Source organism: Nicotiana tabacum, chromosome 3, assembly GCF_000715075.1.
Source record: "Nicotiana tabacum cultivar K326 chromosome 3, ASM71507v2, whole genome shotgun sequence".
Taxonomy (NCBI): Eukaryota; Viridiplantae; Streptophyta; class Magnoliopsida; order Solanales; family Solanaceae; genus Nicotiana; species Nicotiana tabacum.
Window position 1 is genome coordinate 15,074,095 of NC_134082.1, and position 25,495 is coordinate 15,099,589.

The 25,495-nt window shown below is 36.3% G+C and overlaps 1 protein-coding gene and 1 non-coding gene across 2 annotated transcripts; both read left to right on the plus strand.

Moving 5' to 3' along the window:
* Nucleotides 1-17,942: 17,942 nt before the first annotated feature.
* On the plus strand, nt 17,943-22,818 carry LOC107830071 (ACT domain-containing protein ACR9). The gene is made up of 6 exons (XM_016657556.2): nt 17,943-18,270; nt 19,420-19,638; nt 19,717-19,822; nt 20,841-21,189; nt 21,961-22,245; nt 22,484-22,818. The coding sequence occupies exons 1-6, from the start codon at nt 18,108-18,110 to the stop codon at nt 22,628-22,630; spliced, it is 1,269 nt and encodes a 422-aa protein (XP_016513042.1). The 5' UTR covers nt 17,943-18,107; the 3' UTR covers nt 22,631-22,818.
* Nucleotides 22,819-23,464: 646 nt separating this feature from the next.
* Nucleotides 23,465-23,538, plus strand: TRNAV-AAC (transfer RNA valine (anticodon AAC)). The gene has a single exon. It is a non-coding gene; the product is annotated as a tRNA-Val (tRNA).
* Nucleotides 23,539-25,495: the final 1,957 nt, after the last annotated feature.

The following is a 25,495-nucleotide window of genomic DNA, read 5'->3' on the forward strand; positions in this document are numbered from 1 at the left end:
GGTCATTATTGAAAAAGGCTCATTTATTGTCGTGCTCATCCTGCACATTTATTAAAGTGTTTAAGCAAAAGAAAACTTTTATTTAACTCCAAAAACTACTATCTATATTATCGACTCAAAATTAACCCTATATTTCAAAAGAAGAACTCAATTCTTAATTCTAATATTTTTAGATAAAAGACCCGATATTGCGACACGGCCTTCCTGCGCCTCAGGGGCGAAAATTTTAAGGCTGTGAGGGTCAAAAATCAAAATACGACCAAAGGTGGCTGTTTATGCAAAGTCAGCCCTTCGGTGCCCCGTTTGGGAATATTTGGCTATTTATGACATAACAACATCACCTGACTTATTTATGACTCTTTTTTTTATTGTTTTTCAAATTAGGAAACTCAATATTGCAAACACGGCCTTTAAACGTCTCGGGGACGAAGATTTTTAAGGCTGTGTGGGTCAACTGGACCAAATCTTAAATATGACCCAAAAGTGGCTGTTTATGCAAAGTCAGCCTTCCGGCGTCCCCTTCGGGAACATTCGGCTATGTCTTGATAAAACAACGTCACCCGACTTCTTTACGACAAAATTAAAATTTGACATATTTTTTTTTATTTTTTAGCAAAAGGGGAGTCTAGACACCGTCCGACTTATTTATGACAAAATTAAAATTTTGACACGTTTTTTTTATTTATTTATTGGTTTTTGGCCCGATGAGGGTTGCCTACGTATCTCACATCCGGTGAGAATCAAACTCGCGTAGTTTGGGCAAATTAACCGAACTATTTTAAAACATGACTCTTTTCCATTTTTATTTTTTCCTGGAAAGACAATCTATTTTCCTTTTCTATTTTTGAAAAAGACAAAATAACGATTTTTTTTCCATTTTCAACAAACAATAAAACAATCTATTTTTCCAAAAAAAAATAAAAGACTCTTTTTTTTTCTATATTTTTTAGTAAAACAAAATAAAATATTTTTTCTTTTTTTTTTTTCAAAATTTCGGCAGAGTTTCGCCAGTAATTGGTCATTGATTTTTTTCTAAAATAATCAATTAACTCCCTAACTGATATATTCTTTTTCCTTTTTTTTCTTTTTTTTCTTCAATTTTCCAACATTCCCGAGATTCAGAAACCGGTCAACATGCAAGTTCGAAACAAATATATGTACAGAGCATGTAGGATGCATCAGAATGGTCTTTTCATTTGAGGTTGCTAGTAAAAGCAGCATTTAGCACATTAGGCTCAAACATGTAAAAATCAGATAAAGCCAAATATAACAATTTATCTAAGCTCGAATCTCTAATCCCGAACCAGTGGTTCTGGGTTACCATAAAATTCCCCAACAGAGTCGCCAGAGCTGTCACACCTCCTTTTTCCGCCCCCGCGAGGGTATAAAAGGGAGTCTTTTCCAATTAAAGGACAGTCGAAACGAGATTTGTTTATTTATTTCAGAGTCGCCACTTGGGAGATTTAGGGTGTCCCAAGTCACCAGTTTAATCCCGAATCGAGGAAAAGAATGACTCTGTATTACAGTCCGCGAACCAGAAATCCGGATAAGGAATTATGTTAACTCGGGAGAAGGTGTTAGGCATTCCCGAGTTCCGTGGTTCTAGCACGGTCGCTCAACTGTTATATTTGACTTGACTATCTGATATAATACGTATTATAAACTTATGTGCAAATTTAACTTTTTAAAACCACTTTTATCATTATTTATTTTATACAAAATTGCAACGTCGTGAAAACGCATCTCGAGCCACACCACAACCAGTGCACACGTGATTTGTTGACGCATTTTGACTTCGTCAAGATTGTGATTTGGGTTACATAAATGTACACCCGTATTCAAGAAAATAACCTTATTAAATATGCGCCAAAATACTACGCGTTATGATATTATTAGGTAAGACCGTGAATTTTACTAAATCGCCCATCTTGAAATCTAGGTATTTTCTTATATAAAAAAATAAATAAATAAGATTGGAGGACTGCAATTTTTTGTATTATTTATATTTGTTTATTTGTTAGCGAGATCCTCCCTTATTTTATGAATACCCTTTAATGACTACATCTTTATTATTACTAAGTTTGTCCATAATTATGAAGTCAATCTCTACATACTTAAAAATAACATATTAATTACTAATTCAAAACAAATATTAATGGAAAGTAATATTACTAAAATGATAATTACGAACAACATGGAATTGCCCAAAAAGTAAAAAAAAAACTAATTATCCCATAGTTGGATTAAAACATATTGTTAGTATGACTTAAGCTTATTGAAATTAATTATTTACAAATACTGAAAATTAAAAAAAAACTTGATTACTAAACCATATTTCTAAAAGTTAAACAATTTAAACTTAACTAACTTTGTTTTAATTCACATCATGTCCTAATACTTGATTCGCAAACTAATTCATGTTTTAACTGAAATTAACTACATGATTCCGATTAACTTAATGTTGACAAAAAACCTTATGAATAAGGAATTAATCAATTTTTGCCAAACTAATTCAATAACGCTATTTTTTACGTTATTTCTTCTATTTTGATTATTAAACAGTTTTAATTAGTAATCCGTCTCGAATATATTTCCTAATAATCCGGTTAAGGCGTTATTTAATATATCGCTATAACATGTCTAATTATGCCAAATGACAGTGATTGACAGAATAATAATACATGAATAATCTAAATACAATACAAAAAAAATTAAAACTAAATTAAAAATTTAACATTCCGTTCTTCATTTCAGCTTACAAAATGCCAAAATTACAGTTGTGTACCTGGTATTGCCAATATAAGAAGAAGAAAGTCAGCCACGCAGTAATAACAATACAGCACAGCAACAAAAGTTCAATAGCAGTAACAACCCAGGAACAGAGTTTGCAAACCGGTGGAGTATTAAACTCAAAACAAAAGCTTCAAGCTTTGATAAAAAACAATTAATTCTGATTTCAAACAATGAAAGAAAGCAAAAGATTTTTTTTTTTAGTTTTTTTTTGAAAGTTTAAATATTTTTTTCGGAATTTTCTCTCTCTTAAATGTTCAGCCCTTTTTTTTCTCTCTCTTATTTTTCTTTCTGTTCAGATTCGTTCTTTTTCTTCTGTATTCTCTCGTATCTGCCCGTGTCTTGTGTTCAAGACTTCCTATATATAATCTCAACCCTTTAATCAATTAAAATCAATCCATTTTCTCTACCAAACCCATTATCTTCTCACTTATCCCCATTACATTAAATAAATATATCACACCACCCCATTATTTTTTGTCCCCCATGCCTAACATAAATAAATACAAGATTCCTCCCCACTAAATTTTGTCTTGTCCCCCCTTTATATTAAACAACTATATCACAACCCACCCCATTACATTTTGTCCCCCATGCTTCACATAAAAAATTACAAAAATGTACAATTCCTAAACTACCCCTCCGACCTTATTGCAATTACTATTTTACCCCCAAACATACTGCAAATTACCAAACTACCCCATCAGCTATAACAAATCAATTAATCACACTCAACCAAAATATAGCCAATATGACCAATTTCTACACAAATTTAAACAACAAATCACATGAACATGATTTCTTCAACACTTCAACAACAAATCACATGAACACAAATTGAACAACAAAGAACAACTAAAATTTGATTGAACAATATTTTTTAGCAACAAACAATCCTATTTTCAGATTCAACAACAACAATCAAACAAGTATATTTAGATTTCCAAATTCAATAATATTGAACTTAAAATCAACTCTAACAACATCACAACAAACAATTCCTATATTAAACTTAAACAAGATTATGAGACAAATTCAAGAAATAATCATAAGTGATAAACAAAAAATCAAACTATACAAATTTCGGATTCAAGATCAACCAAACAAAGTATGAACATGAATGAAAATATTTTAAACAACAAACATGACGGATTAAACGGCTCAAACAACATTAATAATTTCTGGAAAATATATAACAACATGAAAGAAATTGAAGAAATAATCAATTAAATTTCAATTTGAATCTAACAAACATCAAACTAACAAATTCTTACATAAACAATAAAACAAATATGAAATAAACATGAAAAACCACTAATTAACTTTCCATTTGAAATCTGAAAATTAATTCAATCAAACACATGAACACACTAGAAAATGATTTCAACGATGAACAACGAACAAAACAAGAATTGAATCCTTTAACGATTTTGGATCCGGAAAATATCTAACAAAAATATGGACAAAAAATAAAACTCAAAAAACTACTAACCGGATCGAAATAAAATATGTACGGACTGTTTCGACGAAACTCGAATGGGAATAAATCTGTCCGGACTCAACAACGAACAACGACCAACCAACGACGAACTCAAACAGGGATCGACGACATCGACCAAAACTCATCCATGTACGCGAACTCGACTGGACTGCTATGTGGGTTTTCGGATTGCTATGGACCTCACGCGTGTAGTAGGTTTGTTTGGGATGCTGCAAAGAGGAAAGCAGTAGCATCCGCTACTGCTGGACATCGGAAGTGAAATGGACGCAGCAGCAGCTCGGACGCGAGGAGGAGATAGAGCAGCGGCGACGATGTGGTTTGGACGATGAAGCAGCGGCTATGGTTGTTCGAGCTGAAGAAGACGAAGTGAGGCAGCAGCAGCTCGGTTGTTTGAGCTTGGTCGTTGACGAGGAAACACTAGCAGCCCGAAGCAGAAACGAGCAGCTAGCAGCAACAATGGTCGACGCACCAATGGCGGAGCATCAGCGAAACGGAGGAGCCGGAGAAGATGAAGCAGTAGCAGCTGGTTGACGCAGCATCAACAGAGGTCGTTAATGGCGGATGTCTGGCGTGGTCGTTCATGGTGAAGCAGCAACGAGAAACAGACGAAGTGAGGCAGCAGCTCGGTTGTTCGAGCTTGAAGCGGACGATGAAGGGGGAGCAACGCAGCGACCAACGGCTGCTCGCGAGAGATGAAACAACGACGACAACAGTAAGGTCGGCGAGAGGGGGGCTGCTGCCGGGCCTGTTTGGTGGTGGCGTTACTGTAGTGGTGTTTTGTATTTTGGAGAAGAAGAAGCCAAGGGAGGGGGGGCGGATGGTTTTGGTCCTTTTTTAGGGTTTCTTTGTCTTTTTTTTTGTTTTGTTTTGTGTTGGACAAAATGAAGAATGGGTGTTGGGTTAATGGGTTAATGGGGCGGACCGGGTCGACCTGGTCTGAAGTGGACTGGGTCATGGGGAAGATTGAGCAATTATTTGGGCCTATGGTTTGAAAATTGAAGAAGTGGCCCAATCCGATTTTTCTTTGTATTTTTGTTCTCTTTTCTTCTTTTATTTTCTAAAAGTAAATTATAAAAATACTTAAATTATTATTAAGAACTAAATCAAGTTATCAAAGCGCAAAGTAACTCCAAATAACAATTAACGCACAATTAAGTAATAATTAAGCATAAAATTGTATATTTGGACATTAAATGCTAAAAATGCAAAAGATGCATATTTTTGTAATTTTTAATTTTTGTAAAACTAATTTAATTACTAACAATTGTAGAATTAAATCCTACATGCAAAATGCGACATATTTTTGTATTTTTATTAATTTAACAAATAAGCATGCACAGACAAATACAAATAATTATTCAAAATATCACAAAATATTACAAAATTGCACACCAATAAAAATTACTTGATTTTTGAATTTTTTGGGAGTAATTCTCATATAGGGAAAAAATCACGTGCTTACAGGCACCACAAAAGGAGCCCTAAAAAGAATCAATAGAACAACCAACAAGGAAGATGATGGTAAAAAGACCAGCGAAAAAGAATCCAGTTAGGCATTTGAAGAAAGCAAAAGTGGAGATGCACCATCCTCAAAAGCCACGAAATCCAGTGACCTTGGAGGAGTTTTTACCAAGTTGGTTCCGCACGAAGATTTCCCATGAGGGCATTGATGCCTCTTGTTGCCATGCTGACAAAGGGGAAGAAAAGATTGATGACCTACCGTTGGCACCACCTTCGGAAAAGCCCATTGAGTCCACTCCTCAAGAAGTTAATGCTTGTGAGGAAAAGGTCACGTTCACAAATGACGATCTTTTGCTAGGTGACACTCCTCATAACCGCCCATTGTACCTGGTTGGCTATATGCGGGATGAAAGGGTAAATCGAACTTTGGTTGATAAAGGATCCTCAGTGAACATTTTGCCAATCCATACTGTGAAAGAACTTGGTATTCCCATGAATGAACTCTCAGAAAGTCGTGTGATGATCCAAGGATTCAACCAAGGGGGGCAAAGAGCCATAGGCGCGATCAGGCTGGGAATCACTATTGAAGATATGCGATCAAGTGCATGGCTGCATGTGATCGACGCGAAGACTTCATACAATGTTTTGCTTGGGAGGCCTTGGATACATGAGAATAAAATTGTTCCATCTACCTACCATCAATGTTTGAAATACTACGAGGGCGAAGTCGAGAAGACGGTAGTTGCTGATGATGATCCATTCACCGAGGCTGAGTCACACTTCGCCGATGCAAAGTTCTACTTGAAGAACCGCATTGTGAAAGAGCTGAAAGTTGATGATGGTATGAAAAGCAAGAATGATGAACCCATAACTAAAAGAGCTGAGGTGACTATTGGTAAAGCCAAAGTTGTTACTGAGGATATACCCGCCAACGTGAATAAATCTCATAAAGGGGGTATTGCGTCTTATGGAAAAAAAATAAGTCCCGCGCTCCAATATGTCCCTAAAAGGAAGAAAGACGAGGGCGAATCATATAATATCCAAACCAAGACGCTAAGGGAGTTAACTCTTCCGGTAAAACAAATTGAGGCAGTAAAGTTGCCCTTAAAGTCACTTGCAGGGTTTGTAGCCCATAATCGTTTGTAGAATGTGGCACTCCCTACAAAGCGAATAGATGAAGGTTTTGATCCTAACGCTTACAAGCTATTTGCAAAAGCTGGATACAATCCCAATGAGCTGTCAAAGTTAGGGAAGCTCCCATCAGAAGCTGCAACGAGGCAACCCCATGAAGGTCTGGGATACAAGCAACCGTCACCAGTGCGCATCTCAATAAGAAGGGCAAGTAGCAATTATATCACTGTAGAAGACGAATCTGCCACTTCTAATAGGCCTTCTGTCTTTGATCGGCTTGGAAAATCAACCGTGAGAACTTTTGTATTTGAGAGATTGGGTCCATTAAAGAAGGGGAATAAATTCCAGAGAAATCATCGAAATACAAGAACACCCGCTTCACCCAAAATTCAGGAGATTTCTAAGGATTTCCAAAGTTTGGTTTCTTCCAGAATGAGGCGACAAACAAAACTGATAGTTTCATGTGAAGAAGTACTGAAGGTAAAGCCATATATTGTGGTCTACACTAAGGAACGTAACGAAGATGAAGAAAGTGTAGGTTCTTCGTATCATATCACTGTACAAGGCGAGAATGGTGTTTCGTCTTCGATGGAAGATAATGTGGAATTGGAGGATGCTTCGCCGTGTTATAACATATTCTTCAATGATGGGGACCCTCAAGAAGATGAAGATGCGAAAGATGCTCCACCTGAACTTGAAGAAGGAGTGAAGACAACAGTTGATGCCTTAAAAGAAGTTAACCTTGGCACCGATGAGGAACCAAGACCCACCTACCTAAGTGCTTTACTAGAAGCTGATGAAGAGAGAACTTATATTGAGTTACTCAAAGAATTCAGGGATGTCTTTGCTTGGAGTTACAAAGAGATGCCTGGCTTGGACCCGAAAGTAGCAGTCCATCACCTTGCAGTCAGAAATGGTGCTCGCCCTGTTAAACAAGCTCAAAGGCGTTTTAGGCCAGACTTGGTTCCCCTGATTGAAACTGAAGTTAGCAAACTCATTGAAGCTGGATTTATTCGGGAAGTTAAATACCCAACATGGGTTTCAAGTATTGTCCCTGTAAGGAAGAAGAACCAAATTCGAGTATGTGTTGACTTCAGGGACCTCAATAATGCATGTCCCAAAGATGAATTCCTGCTTCCTATTCCAGAGCTGATGATCGATGCTACTACTGGTTACGAGGCAATGTCTTCATGGATGGTTCGTCGGGCTATAACCAAATTCGTATGGCACCAAAAGATGAAGAGCTTACTGCATTTCGCACCCCAAAGGTATTTATTGCTACAAGGTAATGCCTTTTGGCTTGAAAAATGCTGGTGCTACTTACCAAAGGGCTATGCAGAATATTTTTGATGATCTTCTCCACAAGAATGTCGAATGCTATGTTGACGATTTGGTGGTGAAATCAAGAGAGAAGAGTGATCACATGAAAGACTTGAGGATGATATTTGAATTGCTCTGGAGGTACCAACTTAGGATGAATCCGTTGAAATGTGCCTTTGGAGTTACTTCTGGAAAGTTCCTTGGTTTCATTGTCCGGCATTGAGGGATCGAAATTGATCAAGCCAAAGTGGATGCTTTGAAAATTCCTGAGCCTCGAGATATCCATGAATTGAAGAGTCTGCAAGGAAAGCTAGCATACCTTAGAAGATTCATATCAAACCTGGCTGGGAGGTGCCAACCATTTAGTCACCTCATGAAGAAAGGTGTTCCTTTCAAGTGGGATCAAGCTTGTAGCAATTCCTTCGAAAGTATCAAGACCTACTTGATGAAGCCTCCAGTTTTAGCAGCTCCTATACCAGGAAAGCCATTGATACTATACATTGCGGCACAAGAAAGGTCTGTTGGAGCATTATTGGCCCAAGAAAATAGTGAGGGGAAAGAAAACTCTCTTTACTACTTGAGCAGGATGATGACACCTAATGAGTTGAACTATTCGCCAATTGAAAAGTTGTGTTTGGTGCTAGTCTTCTCAATTCAAAAGTTGAAGCACTACTTTCAAGATCATGTTGTCCGTCTTGTTTCTAAAGCAAATCCCATCAAGTTCGTGATGTCAAAACCTGTTCTTAGTGATCGACTAGCGAGATGGTACCTCCAATTTTAACAATTCGAGATTTTGTACATCCCTCAAAAGGCTGTAAAAGGACAAGCATTGGCAGACTTCTTGGCAGATCATCCGATACCTGGGAGCTAACTGATGAACTACCTGATGAGGACGCAATGGTCGTTGAAGTTCAACCCCCATGGAAGATGTACTTTGATGGTGCTGCGCATCGTGGGGGAGCCGGGGCTGGCGTAGTATTTGTCACTCCTCAAGGTGAAGTCTTGCCCTACTCCTTCACCTTGACACAACTCTGTTCCAACAATGTTGCTGAATATCAAGCATTAATACTTGGGCTTGAAATGGCCGTTGATATGAAGCAATTGCAATTGCAAGTCTTTGGTGACTCCCAGTTAGTGGTCAATCAGCTTTTGGGTAGTTACGAGGTCAAGAAGCCTGAACTACGCCCATATCATGATTACGCAAAAAAGTTGATGGGGTGGCTCAGCGATGTGACTATTCAGTATGTACCAAGGAAAGAAAATAAGAAGGCTGATGCTTTAGCTGCTCTAGCTTCATCATTAACCCTGCCTGACCAAGCGCAAGTTACCGTCTGCCAGAAATGGGTAGTACCGCCGCCAAATGAGGTCGAATGTAAAGAAAACGAACTCAAGCATCTTGTTGTTGTTTCTGAAGTTGAGAAAGAAGAATGGCGACAACCCATCATCGACTACTTATGCTATGAGATACTTCTAGAAAATCCGAGGAGGAGGACTGAAATCCGTCGTCGTGCACTTCGCTTCCTTTACTATAAGGATACTTTATACAGAAGGTCGTTCGAGGGAGTACTCTTGCGATGCCTAGGAGAAGAAGAAGCTCTCCAAGCTTTGCAAGAGGCACATTCTAGGGTATGTGGGTCACACCAGTCCGAACCAAAGCTCCACTTCCATATAAAAAGGATGGGATATTATTGGCCAACGATGGTAAAAGATTGCTTGGACTGCGCTCGAAGATACAAGGCTTGTCAATTCCATGCGAATTTTATTCATCAACCTCCTAAAGTGTTGCACCCAACTGTTGCATCCTGGCCATTTGATGCTTGGGGATTGGATGTTTTTGGACCACTACCAAAGTCCTCTGGTGGGCATCTATACATCTTGGCTGCAACTGACTACTTCTCAAAATGGGCTGAAGCTGTTGCTCTTAAGGAAGTAAAAAAGGAAAATGTTGCAAGTTTCATCCGAGTAAACATTATTTATCGCTTTGGCATACCTCGTTACATAATAACGGATAATGGAAAGCCATTCGATAATATGTTGATGAACATGATTTGTGATCTTTTTGGCTTCAAGCAACGTAACTCTTCGATGTACAATGCTGCCGCCAATGGTCTAGCTGAGGCATTCAACAAGACTCTATGCAACTTGTTAAAGAAAGTTGTCTCCAAATCCAAACGAGATTGGAATGACCGTATGGAAGAAGCTCTATGGGCATATAGAACGACTCATCGCACGCCAATACAGGCGACTCCTTATTCACTCGTTTATGGAGTCGAAGCTGTCTTGCCACTTGAGCATCAAATACCTTCGTTACGACTAGCTATTCAAGAAGGGATCACTGATGAAGAAAATGCTTGACTTCGATTAGGAGAGTTGGAAGCTCTTGATGAAAAGAGATTGGAAGCTCAACAAAGTCTTGAATGTTATCAAGCTCGATTGTCTCGCGCCTTCAACAAAAGAGTTCGTCCGAGATCCTTTTAAGTAGGAGATCAAGTCCTTGCCGTATGAAGACCCATAATTACTTCCCATAAACCTGTAGGGAAGTTCACTTCAAAATGGGATGGGTCATATGTCATACAAGAAGCTTATTCAAGTGGGGCTTACAAGCTGGTTAATGCAGATGGTATGAGAATCGGCCATATCAACGACAAGTTTTTGAAGAAGTATTATCCATGAAGTTGCAAGTCATGACACTCCTCGACGTACGAGCCTAAACTGCAAGTCATGACGCTCCTCGACGTACTAGCCTAAAATGCAAGTCATAATGCTCCTCGACACACGAGTCTAAACTGCATGTTGCTACACACCTGGCCCGCAAGAGTATAAACTGTGTACTGCCAAAAAAAAAAAGTCCGCTAGGTTGAAAATCTCGAAAGAGGCGGCCTAGGCAAAAGCTAGGAATTAAAAAAAAGAGTCCGCTAGGTTGAAAACTTCGAAAGAGGTGGCCTAGGCAAAAGTTAGAACATAAAAAAATCACCCAGTCTGAACTACGGAATGACTTGATCCTCTTCACCGAGGTACGTAGGCAGCTTAGAGTTTCATTCTAAGTTCAGTCGCATAAGTTCAAAAGATACATATTGCCCCAATTATTGTCCGAGTGAAGTATGGAGGAATGCAAAATCAAGCTGAAATGCCATTCTCTTGTTGAACTTTGATCTCATTTGATTTAAAAGGAGCAACCCTCCATGGTAAATTGATATCTTCAAGTCCGTTGGTATTCAAGTTGAAGTCCCCAAGTTGAAATCTTCAACTCTGTCGGTCTTCAAGTTGAAGTCTTCAAATTCGCCGATCTTCGAGTTGAAATATTTAGGCCCTCCAAGTCTCAAAGTTGAAGTCTTCAAGTCCGTCGGTCTACAAGTTGAAGTCTTCAAATTCGCCGATCTTCAAGTTGAAATATTTAGGCCTTCCAAGTCTCAAAGTTGAAGTCTTCAAGTCCGTCGGTCTTCAAGTTGAAGTCTTCAAATTCGCCGATCTTCAAGTTGAAATATTTAGGCCCTCCAAGTTTCAAAGTTGAAGTCTTCAAGTTCGTCGGTCTTCAAGTTTCAGTCTTCAAATTCCCCGATCTTAAAGTTGAAATACTTAAGCCCCCCAAGTTGAAGTCTTCAAGTTCGTCGGTCTTCAAGTTTCAATCTTCAAATTCGCCGATCTTAAAGCTGAATTGTTTAAGCCCTCCGAATCTTCGAGTTGAAGTCTTCAAAGTCCGCCAAATCTGTGAAGTTTTCCAAGTGTTCAATTCGATGTCGTCTTCAAGTTGAAGCTTTGTAACTTTCCAATCTTAAGGTGGACATATAAGTCCCTTTGCACCTTAAGTTGGCCTCTTCGTGGGTTTGTCCTTAAAAGGAACTATAACTTTCCAATCTTAAGGTGGACATATAAGTCCCTTCGCACCTTAAGTTGGCCTCTTCGTGGGTTTGTCCTTAAAAGGAACTATAACTTTCCAATCTTAAGGTAGATACATAAGTCCCTTCGCACCTTAAGTTGGCCTCTTTGTGGGTTTGTCCTTAAAAGGAACTATAACTTTCCAATCTTAAGGTGGACATATGAGTCCCTTCGCACCTTAAATTGGCCTCGCCGATAGTCGGGCCATTTTGAGAGTAATCTCTCCAAGAATTGGGCCACATTGAGAGTAATCTCTCCAAGAATTTGGCCATTTTGAGAGTAATCTCTCCAAGAATCGGGCCACATTGAGAGTAATCTCTCCAAGAATTTGGCCATTTTGAGAGTAATCTCTCCAAGAATCTGGCCATTTTGAGAGTAATCTCTCCAAGAATCGGGCCATTTTGAGAGTAATCTCTCCAAGAATCGGGCCACATTGAGAGTAATCTCTCAAAGAATCGGGCCATATTGAGAGTAATCTCTCCAAGAATCGGGCAATTTTGAGAGTAATCTCTCCAAGAATTGGGCCACATTAAGAGTAATCTCTGCAAGAATTAGGCCACATTGAGAGTAATCTCTCCAAGAATCGGGTCATTTTGAGAGTAATCTCTCCAAGAATTGGGTCACATTAAGAGTAATCTCTGCAAGAATTGGGCCACATTGAGAGTAATCTCTCCAAGAATCGGGCCATTTTGAGAGTAATCTCTCCAAGAATTGGGCCACATTGAGAGTAATCTCTCCAAGAATCGGGCCATTTTGAGAGTAATTCCTCCAAGAATTGGGCCATTTTGAGAGTAATCTCTCCAAGAATTGGACCACATTGAGAGTAATATCTCCAAAAATCGGGCCATTTTGAGAGTAATCTATCCGGTAGTCGGGCCATGAAAGTAATCCCTCCAATATTTGGGCAAGGATGAGTACCCATCCCTTCACACCCCAAGATTATCTTCTTCATGCGTGGCTCATCTTGTTGAACAAGAATATATCTTTATCGCTTGACCTACAAAAAAAGAGAGAAAAAAACGATGGAAAATACACAGAAGAAAAATTACCTTTGGATTGCCTCCTACTAGTGAAAACACGTAGCCAAGGCAGCTTGTAGATACTACAATTCGATGCTTAATAAACACATGGGCATGAGGTTTATATAGATCTTCAATGAAGCTGATTGGGAAGCGAAATTTCGATGTGGGAATAGCTGAAATCAGTTATTGAAAAGAACTCGGATTGCTAAGGCGGCAGTACAACTGTACAGGATCTACTTGGTTAACTCCAATTTTAATATTACTTGGCTCTTCTTCAAGTTCAAGTAGGAATTGAACTTGTCTACGCAAATTTAAGTTCAAGTATGAGACAAATTTATTGTCGACACAAATTGTTCAACTGTTCGTTTGGTTTCGTATATGAATCATAAATTTCACAAGATTCAAGTTATAGTGTTCACGGTCTCCTAGTCATATTGGAATATGTGGTATGATGATGTTTCCTACGTGGATTTTCATGGAAGTTTGTGAACAAGAATTAGGATGTTTAATATATGGTGCTAATGTTAAGTAAAATTTCAAATAATGTCAAAGATGCTGACCTACATGCTCATATTTGTCATTTCATAAATATTGTGAAATGCAAATAGATCGCTTTAATAAGTTTTAGGAATATTCATAACAAAATAAATACTATGTTAATACTTCAAGCCTGGCCTTTTGGAGTTGGATACGTCTAAACCAGTCGAGCCTTGAAGTAGGGGGCATTTGTAGGCATGCAAATTTTATTGAATATAAATTCAATGAAATTATTTGGACCATTTTAAATATATAGTCAAAATATATATATGGGCTAATATAATTGAATTAATTATATTAGTCCAATATATATAGATTAAATAAATGAGTCTTAATCTATTGGGCTAGCCCATTTAATTGGGCTAAAGTGATGAGTCCACTTCATTAAGCCCAAGATGACATCTTCCTAGAGGCCCAGTTTGGTGCCACGTGTCAAATGACGTGGCGCGCCAAGTCAAACGAAAGAGCCAATAGGATCATGTCACGTGTCAAGATGACAAGGCATGCCAAGTCACACTAAAAGACCAATGAAATCACGCCACGTGTGCAAGTGACATGTTCTGGCCAATCAAATGCGGTCATCTCACACTTCAATTTGATTGGTCGGAAAGAGTTTGTTCTTATCATAACTCTTCCCTTCCACAACTATAAATAGGGGTCTTCATAACTCAGAAAAGACACCAGAAGTTATAACAAGAAGCAAGAAAGAGCTCGTGGATCAAACGCTGCAAATTCCTCCACAAGTTTCAGGCTTCAAGTTCAAGTTCAAGAAATCAAATGCAAGTTCAAGAACAAAGAACAAATCAAGGTCAAGTTCAAGTTCAAGCAATCAAGCTCAAGCTCAAGAACAAGATCATCGTTCGAGGCAACAAATACATATTCAAGATCAAGCTCAAAGCCCCTTGAATTTATTTACTATTGAAAAGAAGAATCAGAGGATTCATAGAGATTGTAACACTCAAATATTCGAAATAAAATACTACGATTGTTGCGATATTTTTTGGTCTTGATTTTCTCGACGCAAATTTATTGTCTACAACTACTTTAGTCCCATTTACTAGAATGCTGAAGTTTTGTGTGATTGTCTTTGCTACTTCAGCCCCGTATGCTGAAGTTACGCGAAAAAGTGGGTTCGCTGATAATATTTTTTACAAAACGGGCACAAATTAAAACGTGATCCAAAAAGAGGGTATAGATGCAAATAACCTCATTTAGTCCGCTTCGAGTGTATGCTCTTCCAGTTGTCTTTGTTTCGAATTCGAAAGGATGGCCGAATCACGATTCTGCTTATACCCATGCTTTTGTCTCCCATACTCATAGTCCCGAACCACTTTCACTACGTATCATCATTTCGTTTTGCCGCACGATAAAGATCGAATAGTATCGATACATATTGCATGGTGAATATTTTTAGGCCAAATGCATATGCAGCCCCCTAAACTTATCCTCATTTTTCACTTAAATACTTAAACTTGAGCCGAAAAGTTAGTTAAAATATAGAACATCATATATTTAAAAGTTAACAAGCTAGTATTCTTAAAATTTGTGAATCTTGGAACAAGGTTTTTCTTTTTTTTCTAACACCATTCTTATATTTAAAATCTATTTGATCCTTGCATCCTTATTAATGTCCTTATTGGCATGTTGTTATATGAATTGACATGATAATATTATTTCATAATATTTCTATGTGGACACACTTTCTATTAGTTTCTAAAAAAGATTCAAACTTTCATATTTAATTATTTCCTCCGGTTCACAATAAGTGAGCAATTTGCTTTTGGCACACGCATTAAGAAAATAATATTTTAGACGAAAATAGTTAGTGTGACTAAACTACCCTTCGTTAAATAATGTTGCATCATAGTTATAGTAGCACTTACTTCTCCTCTCAAATGTAAGGAGTAAATGACTTTTTAGGGATACGTACATAAGAGTAATTTTGAAAAAATAAATTGAATTTTTTCTTGATTATATAAATGGACACTTATTTTTGACCAAAATAAAAAAGTAAATTGGTCACTTATTGTGGACCGGAGGGAGTATAAACTTTGCATTTCTTGATTTATACTCCATCTTTTCACTTTTACTCGTTAATAATTATTGACTTTACACGTCCCTTAAGAAATAAGACTTGTAATATGTATTTTACCATATAACCCCTAATACTGATAAAAGTTTCTCAATAGATGACACAGTGTTCCAAGCGTGGTTGTTAAGAAATGAGTAATTAATGTAAAAGATAAAACAGGAAAAATTATCTTTCTCTTAGTTTGCTAAAACTGATAAGTAAAAATAAAAATTTATTTTTAGCATAGTGAACAAGTTAAAGTAAATAAATTTATTTTAGACCATAAACTTTTAATACAATAAGTGTGTAAAAATTGCACGGGGCGTCCTATTTGGTCGCCCTCATTTAACTTATACCCATTTTTTTAAAAGTTTCAACTTGTACCCACTTTTTAAACAACTTCAGCCCTCTTTCTCCTCCTCTTTCTCCTCCTTCGTTTTCTTTTTCTTTTTATTCTTCTTCTTCTTCTTCTTCTTCTTCTTCTTCTTCTTCTTCTTCTTCTTCTTCTTCTGCTGCTGCTGCTGCTGTTGTTGGTGCTGCTATGAAACTTCAGTTCATGGGGATGATGTTGCCATAAGTATGTTTATCAGGTTATTGAAAAATAAATTATAAATAACTTTCTAAAGTAAGTACGTACATGTATGTAAATATAAGTACATTTCCTTTAATTCACATTCTATTTTTTTTTTTGGCGGAATACATAGTTTACCCATCCAACTTACACTCAAATCCCTGTTACACACCTGTTGACCACAGGTATAATTTTACACACCAAACCTTTTAAATATATGTCAATTACACACTACTTTTGACCAGCCCCGTTAATATTCAATGATGTGTATACATGGGCTAATTTAAATTAAAAAACAAACGATTCTTTAACTAAAATGGACAGACCGACCCTTTTCTTAATTCCGACCCAAAAGAGATCTGACCCTGTTAATTAAAAACAACTTCGCGACTAGATTAGCAAACATAATTCCATTTTCAAATCCCTGTTCTTCAGCCCTAACCTTTGAAACGAATCCGACGAGAACACATCTACTCTTTATTGTTGTTACTTTCTTCAGGTTAGTATTCTCACTTTAGGTTGTTCAACCGTTTTGATTTAAATGGGTGGGTCAAAATAGTTAGGGTTTATTTGGGTTTATTTGGATTTTTCTGAAATTGATTCCTTTTAATATGAAGAAGATGAAAATGGTTGCTTTTAATAAAAAGGAGATGAAGAATTGGGCGTTAGGGGTTAAGAAAATGGGCCCAATTCCAGTAATTAGCTGTTGTAATTTGTCAGGTGAGACAGAAAATAACTTTTCACGTGCCGTATTGGTCGTGTTTCACACGTCCCAGAAGCTGGTCAAAAGTAGTGTGTAATTGACACACATTTGAAAGGTTTGGTGTGTAAAGTTATACCCGTGGTCAACAGGTGTGTAACAGGGATTTGAGTGTAAGTTGGATGGGTAAACTATGTATTTCGCCTTTTTTTTATTCAACTTTATACATTATCAATGCATTTTAACTTGTTGTGCTAAATCATTGTCTAGTTTTTTAAGTTACTAATTCTACTTATGATAAACTTATTATCTGTACAAAAAATCAATTACATGATAGCATAAAACATGCTGAAGTTCAGCAAATGTAGAACAAAACTTCAACTAAAACATGCTGAAGTTCAGCAAATAGAGAACAAAACTTCAGCTACTAGAATGCTTAAGTTCAGCAATTACAAACAAAAACTTCAGCAAATAGAGAACAAAACTTCAGCTACTATGCTTAAGTTCAACAATTACAAACAAAAACTTCAGCAAATAGAGAACAAAACTTCAGCTACTATGCTTAAGTTCAGCAATTACAAACAAAAATTTCAGCAAATAGAGAACAAAACTTCAGCTACTATGCTTAAGTTGGCAATTACAAACAAAAAAAATTGGCATACTTGGTTCAGCAATTTTTGCTACTTCAGGCCCGTCTACTAGAATGCCGAAGTTTTGCGTGATTGTCTTTGCTACTTCAGGCCCGTATGCTGAAGTTACGCGAAAAAGTGGGTACGCTTGTAATTTTTTTTGCAAAGCGGTTACAAATTAAAACGTGACCCAAAAAACGGATATAGATGCAAATGCCCCGATAAGTATTAAATATTGTTCCAGTCCAACATCTTAAATAAATTTTTTAAATATTAAATTTCGTGAAATCTTATTTTTTTAAATTAAATTTCCTGCCCAATCAATAATTCCCCGCTCTCTCTAGATTTAAGTGGAAACACCAACGACCTGCTTCTCCACACAATTGTGTACACGAGCTTCAACGAACTTTCTCGAACCAACTTAGCATTGAGCAAACCTGAGGTGACCAGTCGGCTATATTTCTTCTAGTTTTTGTGTTTTGATCATCGGATTCCGGTATGGGTGTACCGGACGACGACGATAGCGACACCGTAATTATTCAGAAGGGGAAGGGAGGCGAGGAGCCTAATGTAATTACGGTGAATTGTCCTGATAAAACCGGCCTCGGTTGTGATATCTCTCGTACCATTCTCGATTTCGGTCTCCACATAATCAAAGGAGGTATTCTTATTAAATTTTCACTCCATTTCTATCAATTTCTGTGTTACTCTTTTTGTTTTACTTCATTTGTTTATGGGATGAATTTTGATTTTGTTTGTTATTGTTTTCGTATGATTAGGGATTTTTTTAACAAGATATGCATTGCATGTTGTTTGATTATTCTGGATTTTTCTGATATCTTTTAACTGCAATACATATATATATATATTCTGTTTTCATGTTTATGAAAGTTTGATTTGCTACTTAATTTATGATTTGGTGGTGTTTGTTCGACATCTGTTTCGCAAAAATGGAACCTTTTTTTAAACTCTGCAAACAGTATCTGTTTCAAAGTACTGAAGATTCTTTTGGCAAAAATTTATGGAGAGAAAGCTCAAAATTTGTTTTTCAACTTGAAAAATTTCATTCAAGTTTTAATTTTGACCATTTCTAAGCTTGAAAACAGCGTTGGAATATGGAAGTCCAAAACTGTCAATTGGAGGCCAAACAATAAGCCACCGTTTGAGCTGGTTTCACCTATTTATAACTGTTGGAGGTCAAAGAATGAATAGTTAAAAAGATCTTTTGGAAAAATGTCATCCTAACAATTCTTGCAAAAAATCGTGTTTTGCGCGGAGGAAAATGTTTCCCTAAAAAAATATTTTCTACGTAATTATTTTGTCTTGGGAAAAAAGTTTTCCGGATAATTTTTCGTAGTGTTTACTTGAAAGAATTTTAATTGATGCATGATAATCGAACGAGAAGGATAATGGAAAATGAGGATAGTGTTTTAGTGATACTCTTTATTATTAAAAGTTTTCAACAATGTGAAGTAGTGGTTGAGGCAAGTGATATGGAGTAAGAGTTGTGATATTTGTAAAAAAAAAACAAAATGATTCCGGTTCATAGTTGATGGAAGTTAGCTTTTCGATTTTAATGAAAAAAAATTACTGGGAGAAAACAACTTCAACACATTGTGCAATTTTAGCTGGCCGACTTTATCATGGTCACATATTTAGCTTTCCTAATCTCCATAAGAGCTATTGCGATTGGCTAATTGTTGCCAATTCAAATACTTACCTACCGCTCCTTCTGTCTACAACTAAAATATATTTCTCTTTTCTCCATTGGTACATCGTTAACTAATTGCCCCATGTTTCTGTGAATCAGATGTTTCAACGGATGGGATATGGTGCTATGTGGTGTTATGGGTGGTTCCTCAGTCTTCCTCATCTAAAGTAAAATGGAAGAATTTGAAAGTGCGCCTTGTATCAGTTTGCCCATCATGCTCTGTTTCAATTTATTTGAACCAACCATCGCCACCCGCTATTTCTTCTCCTGTTTACCTATTGACATTTTGTAGCTCAGACCGAAGAGGATTATTACATGGTAGTGACAAATCTTCGTACACAGGTTATGGTTATTAATTTAGTGCTCTCTCCTAATGCTATTGCATGATGTTGCTAGACGTTAACCAAGTTCTCTCTGAGCTCGAGCTTACCATCCAAAGGGTAAAAGTGACAAAAACTCCTGATGGCCATGCGGTAGACCTTTTCTTTATAACAGACAACTTGTAAGTGTATAGCTTCTGCATTGCTTTTACAATATTGAGTCATAGAGTTATAGGGTTGTAGTAAACCTGTTGTGTTAGAACTGGCAAGCGGAAAGCTCCTTCATGGGGACAAAAATGAGTTAAACGTGAAATTCCAACACTAAATTAAGTACTAAAAATGATGGATGTAGCCTGTAAGGAGCAATCTAATATTTTATTTGGTTTTTTCTTATCTTTTATGGCTGTGCCTTATTTGCTTCATTTTTGAATTGTCATCTTGACTAATACACAATGTTTCTTGACTTTAGCTTAATATTCTAATCTGATAAATAACAATGCAGACATTTATATTTGGTGCAATAATTCTGTACCTTTATTCTTAGTTAACTATGCAGAAATAATTCCAACAAGTGTTTTTATATTTCTTCTCTCAGAAGAATGGATAACAAGTTTCTCTATTTGGGAACAGCTTATTTTCTTCATTCATATTCTCATTCTGGAGTAACAAAATAGTCCTTCGCGGACGGTGAAAGATTTTTCAGTTTCCTTCGCGGACGGTGAAAGATTTTTCAGTTACTCCTTTGCGGACAATGTTATCAATTACTCCTCTTCTGCATTGTATCTCCTTTCAAATGTATAATCATGTTTACCGTATCACAAGTATTTCTCTTTTGAAAGACTTTTACTTCATTCATATTTTGATTTTGGAGTAACAAAAACAGATGTTTGGTGGACGATGTTTTTAATACTCCTTTCCTGCATTATATTACCTTCAAATGTACGATAGATAATGTATTTCCTGTAACTATTACCAATTATTTCCTGGGATGACTGACGGAAGACCATATCTTGTGATATCAAGCAAATATTTCTAGTATATTTGGGTTTATGTAAATCTGAATTAGAATGTGCAGGGGACTTTTGCTTTAGTACTTCATATATTAAGGATCTTATTCTAATCCATAATGCTGTTTTTCATTCATTATTCGTAAGATGTTCGAAAAGAAGTGAATCTTATCATATCCCATTTCATGTTCAGAGAGCTCTTACATACGAAAGCTAGGCAAGATGAAACATATGAGCAGTTGCGTGCTGTTTTGGGCGAATCATGTGATTTTGAGCTTCAGTTAGCTGGCTCTAAGTATGACAACCTTCAGTATATCTCTTCTCTTCCTCCATCTGTTGCTGAGGAATTATTTAGGTGCAAAATCGGAGATAACGAATTTCATGCACAAGCTCTTAGTTCAGATATGACAAAGTTGAAGAAGGCTAGTGTGACAATAGATAATTCCCTGAGCCCTGGTCATACGTTGCTTCAGATTAGTTGCATTGATCACAAGGGTTTTCTTTATGACATTATGAGGACATTGAAAGACTTCAGTATTCAGGTATTGACTTTTAGATTTACAGTTTTCTACTTATTGATTCCTCATTATTTTTTGTTGCTTTAGTTGCAAATTATCTAATTTGGGGCTTGGTGTACTTGAATTTGGTTCTTACTGGTATATTAATGAGTTTGAAGTCCATAAACTTATTGCACCATAATGTAGATGATTGCCAAGGTTATGGTTTCTTCATTGCAAGTTCAAAGATATTGTGGATTTTACCTAAGGAATATGCTTTGTTGAGGTTTTATTGTCTTCTTTACCCAGTACTAGGAGCTCTAACAACCCGGAAGGCGATTCCCCCTACTATCTACAAATCCAGATGCGTCAAGAGTGCTTATTTCACAATGTAAAAGATATAAAAATAAGGATCTTTTCGTTCTAAATAATTAGGCTACCTTGATCTCATAGACATTAAAATAATGCAATGTAAAATTTAGTTTTTGCTAAGTGAAAAATAAGGGTAAACTCGTTGGGAGGTAAATGATTTATTCCCGTATAGGTGCTTTGTTTTGTTTGAATGATCTTTAGTTTCTATTACAGTTTTTATTATATCTAAGGCAAACTGTTGGAAATGTGCCAATTATCTGAACAGTTGGTTGTTCCCCTGATATTAAAGACCATCATTTCACCCCCATTTTAGAGTTTTACATGTAATTGTGTAATGTATGGCACAAAGAGAAAACATGAAATGAAGAATGCTTATACAATCGATTTTTCTTTCTCTGATCAAAAGGAAAACTATGCTGATAGTTTGATTTCTTTTCCATGTAGATTTCTTTTGGGCGGTTTTCACCAGTTAATAAGGGTCAACGAGAATTAGACCTTTTTATCCGGCAGAAGGATGGAAGAAAGATTGTAGATCCAGAGAAACAAGATGCAATTTGTTCTCGCTTGAAAGTGGAAATGCTTCATCCTTTACGTGTTATAATAGCAAATCGGGGACCAGATACTGAACTTTTGGTTGCAAATCCTATTGAGCTATCTGGAAACGGTAGACCACGTGTTTTCTATGATGTTACACTGGCATTAAAGAACCTTGGGATCTGCATCTTCTCGGTAAGTATATGCTGGTGTTTGAAAGAAAAAGTTAGCACATTTTTAACTTTACTGATTCTATGTGAAGATTTGAAGAGAATGGATTGCCTTTATACTCCTAGTAAGCTTCAAAAAGGTTACAAACATCCTAAGAACACTGAACCTATAGGCAGCAAATCTTTAAACAACCTACATTCAGTCAAGGCCTTATGCTAATAAAAAACTAAATTGCAATGAACTTTAATCTCTTGTTATGCAGGCAGAGATCGGAAGGCATTGTACAACAGATCGTGATTGGGAAGTTTACAGAATCCTGTTAGACGATAACTGTAGTATTGACATGTCAACTATGGTTGGTAGAAATCGGATTGTAGATAAAGTAAGAAGAACATTGATGGGTTGGTAAGCCAGACCTGTTTGGTGATCCCTTCGTGTAGTTTATTACTACGTAATTGTTATTATATCTAGCTGAGCTTTTTGTTTGGTTGGTAGTGCTTGTATACCTATATGTATCTTCTTCATGTAACTCAAGTCTTTTCCTCTTTTATTTTCTCAACCTCGTATCATATTGATGTTTGAGAAATATTCTGACCATTATCTTGGCAGTCCCATTAAATCCGAATTCTGAAAGGCTTAGTTACAATACATTAGTCTTAGCACTATTGTCTTATAATTCCCATAAAGTCAATTGCCTTGAAGAGTATTGTACGAGAAAGCATAAGGAGTAATTTGTTTTGACTTTTTGGTTATAAAGGAAGAAAACAAACACCGTTAAAATGATCGTGAAATTTTCTTCACATATAACTAGTGATTTTATTAATTATCTATAGTCAGAGAACCTGTTTCTCCTTCCATATAATTCTGAACACGGTACTGGGGCTCGCTCATTAGGTTTGTTGCGTACTTTGTTAATGCTAAATGCCTATCTTTTTTTTGAAAATCTACGAGTCTCAACTGATTTCTTGATTGTTAACAAAATTAAGTTGTGTCAAAGTTCCTTACCACATCAAGTGTCTCCAATTCGTTCTAAATCCCGAAACGGATATGAAAATGCGAAAGATTGAGGTTAGGGTAAAGAAAACATGGAGCTTAAATAACATTCTCAGAATGGTTTTTAAAAGTTTATGTGCTACGATTAGGTTGAACAAGCCCTTCTAGTTTTAAAAGATTGTGTGGATGCTTTGTGAAAGCTGTTTCAAAATTTAAATTTTTATAATATATAAAAACAATTTAACATCAAGGTGTCGTGGTGTAGTTGGTTATCACGTCAGTCTAACACACTGAAGGTCTCCGGTTCGAGTCCGGGCGACGCCAGTTTTATTTTTTTACTGCTTTTTAAAACCCTTTTCTAGTTGGGGACTAAAGTTGTGATGAACGCAATACAGGAATCAGCATGAGGTTTGCCAAGGAAGTGAGAGAATCCTCAACATAAATCCTTTTTTTGTTTTTAATGATTTAAAAGGTATCAGTTTGTTTAAGTTCAAAGAGTTTGAACAAACACAAAAGATGTGATTAGGAAAAATATTCCTTTCAAGAAAGTACGGCCATGTTTTAAATTGTTAATATGCCGCAATTATGTCCTCTATTCCAGCTTAAAATAAGTAAAACGTTTTATTTGAATATTTTTCAAAACTTCTATACTGAGTAACTAAAAAGTTTGATTTGAACAGTCGGTACAAGTTTCATAAGTTGCATTTCTTCTTGTATTTTGATCTTTGTAATAAAAGCGAGAAAATGTGTGTATCGATAATTTTAAAAAAAGATGAAATTAGAAGGTTCGAACCGGTGACCTTTTTATCTGCAGTCAAATGCTCTACCACTTAGCTAAGGACCCCTTTTTTCTATAATTCCGGGTCTTACATATTTATAGTTAGGTTGTGTTTTCCATTCTCTCGCCAAGAATTCCCACTATGCAAAACCTTAATTTCAAACATAAAACTAGGCAAGAAGCAAAATTAGTTGCTGATTAATATTCATTCTCTTATTCCAATTTCAACCAATGTTCCTAATATATGACCTAAGTTAATTACTATTTAACTACTTCCATAAGCTTTCAACTAATTAATTGTTGTTGATTTGACTAGGAATAATTTAACATCAACAAGAAAATAATTTTTAAATTACAAGTTATCTCATACTTTTTTATTTTATTTTTATAACAGTGATATCTGCAGCAATTTGTACGCCTTGATTATTCTACGGAATACGTACAACTTCCCCGGGCCCACCTAACATAGGCACCTTCGTGTCAGGAGCGTAGACACCTTATCTCAAACAGTTCACGTGACACTACTTCGTCAAAATTTTTCATAAAAATGTATATATGATCATAAGAAAAATAAAAATATTTGGTATAAATAAAAAAAAAGTGACACCGCTTATCGTTATAATGATTTATTTAATTGTTTATATTTTTTAAATATTGACACGATTTACAAAAAGTCTTGCTTAGGCTACTGCTCCGTCCCATACATAGTATTCCTGACTTCTATGCGTCTAAGGCCAACTTAATCAGTTGTTATGGGCATGATTCAATTGGCACCTCAAGAAGGGGCAAAAAGAGACCCCACCTAGACATTCCACCAAGTAATCCCTATGAGAAGTAATAAAAGATTAATAGTAATCTGATGCATTTGTTCTATTGTAAAGAGCAAAGTTGGCATAGATGAGAAAGCAAAAGAGAATAAAGTGATTCATTTCTTAAGAGAGGATAAAGTGATTCTTCCAAAGAAGAAATGTGGTTTCAAAATGAAGCATCTAAGGTTGCAGAATAAATGTCTACTGCATAAAGTTTAGGTACAATTCAGAGGAGAAGGCAAAATGCAAATATATGTGGAGTCCTTAATAGCTAAACATATGGTCGTGGCATGTGGAAATATATTAGTACAAGAATCATATTCATTACAGTTTGATGGATATCTTCAGAAAATTGGAGGAAAGAGGATGGGGAATTGCAAATATATTAGGCTTGCATGAATCAGAAGTGCTGACTGTTTTCCCGAAACTATAATGATAATAGAAAATGACAGAAAAACAAGTTTAGTACTATTCACTATCATTCTGGATAAGCTAAGCTTGGGTTAATAGGAGAAAAGAATTGCACAAGTTTTTCCTACGTGGGAAACAGTGAGACAGAAGATACATAAACAACCACATTCATTGACAGATCAAAATTTCATTTCAAAAAATAATGAGCATGTACAAATTACAATGTACTAGGCACCATTACAAAAAATAGAAAGAGAGGACTGGACTTTGTATAAACCTCAAT

Bases quoted from the DNA above. Each gene is read 5' to 3' on its own strand.
- LOC107830071 (XM_016657556.2), top strand. From the start codon at position 18,108: ATGGGTGTACCGGACGACGACGATAGCGACACCGTAATTATTCAGAAG. The intron at 19,823-20,840 runs GTAAGTGTATAG...TTTCATGTTCAG, and splicing joins TTCTTTATAACAGACAACTT to AGAGCTCTTACATACGAAAG. The intron at 21,190-21,960 runs GTATTGACTTTT...TTTTCCATGTAG, and splicing joins TGAAAGACTTCAGTATTCAG to ATTTCTTTTGGGCGGTTTTC.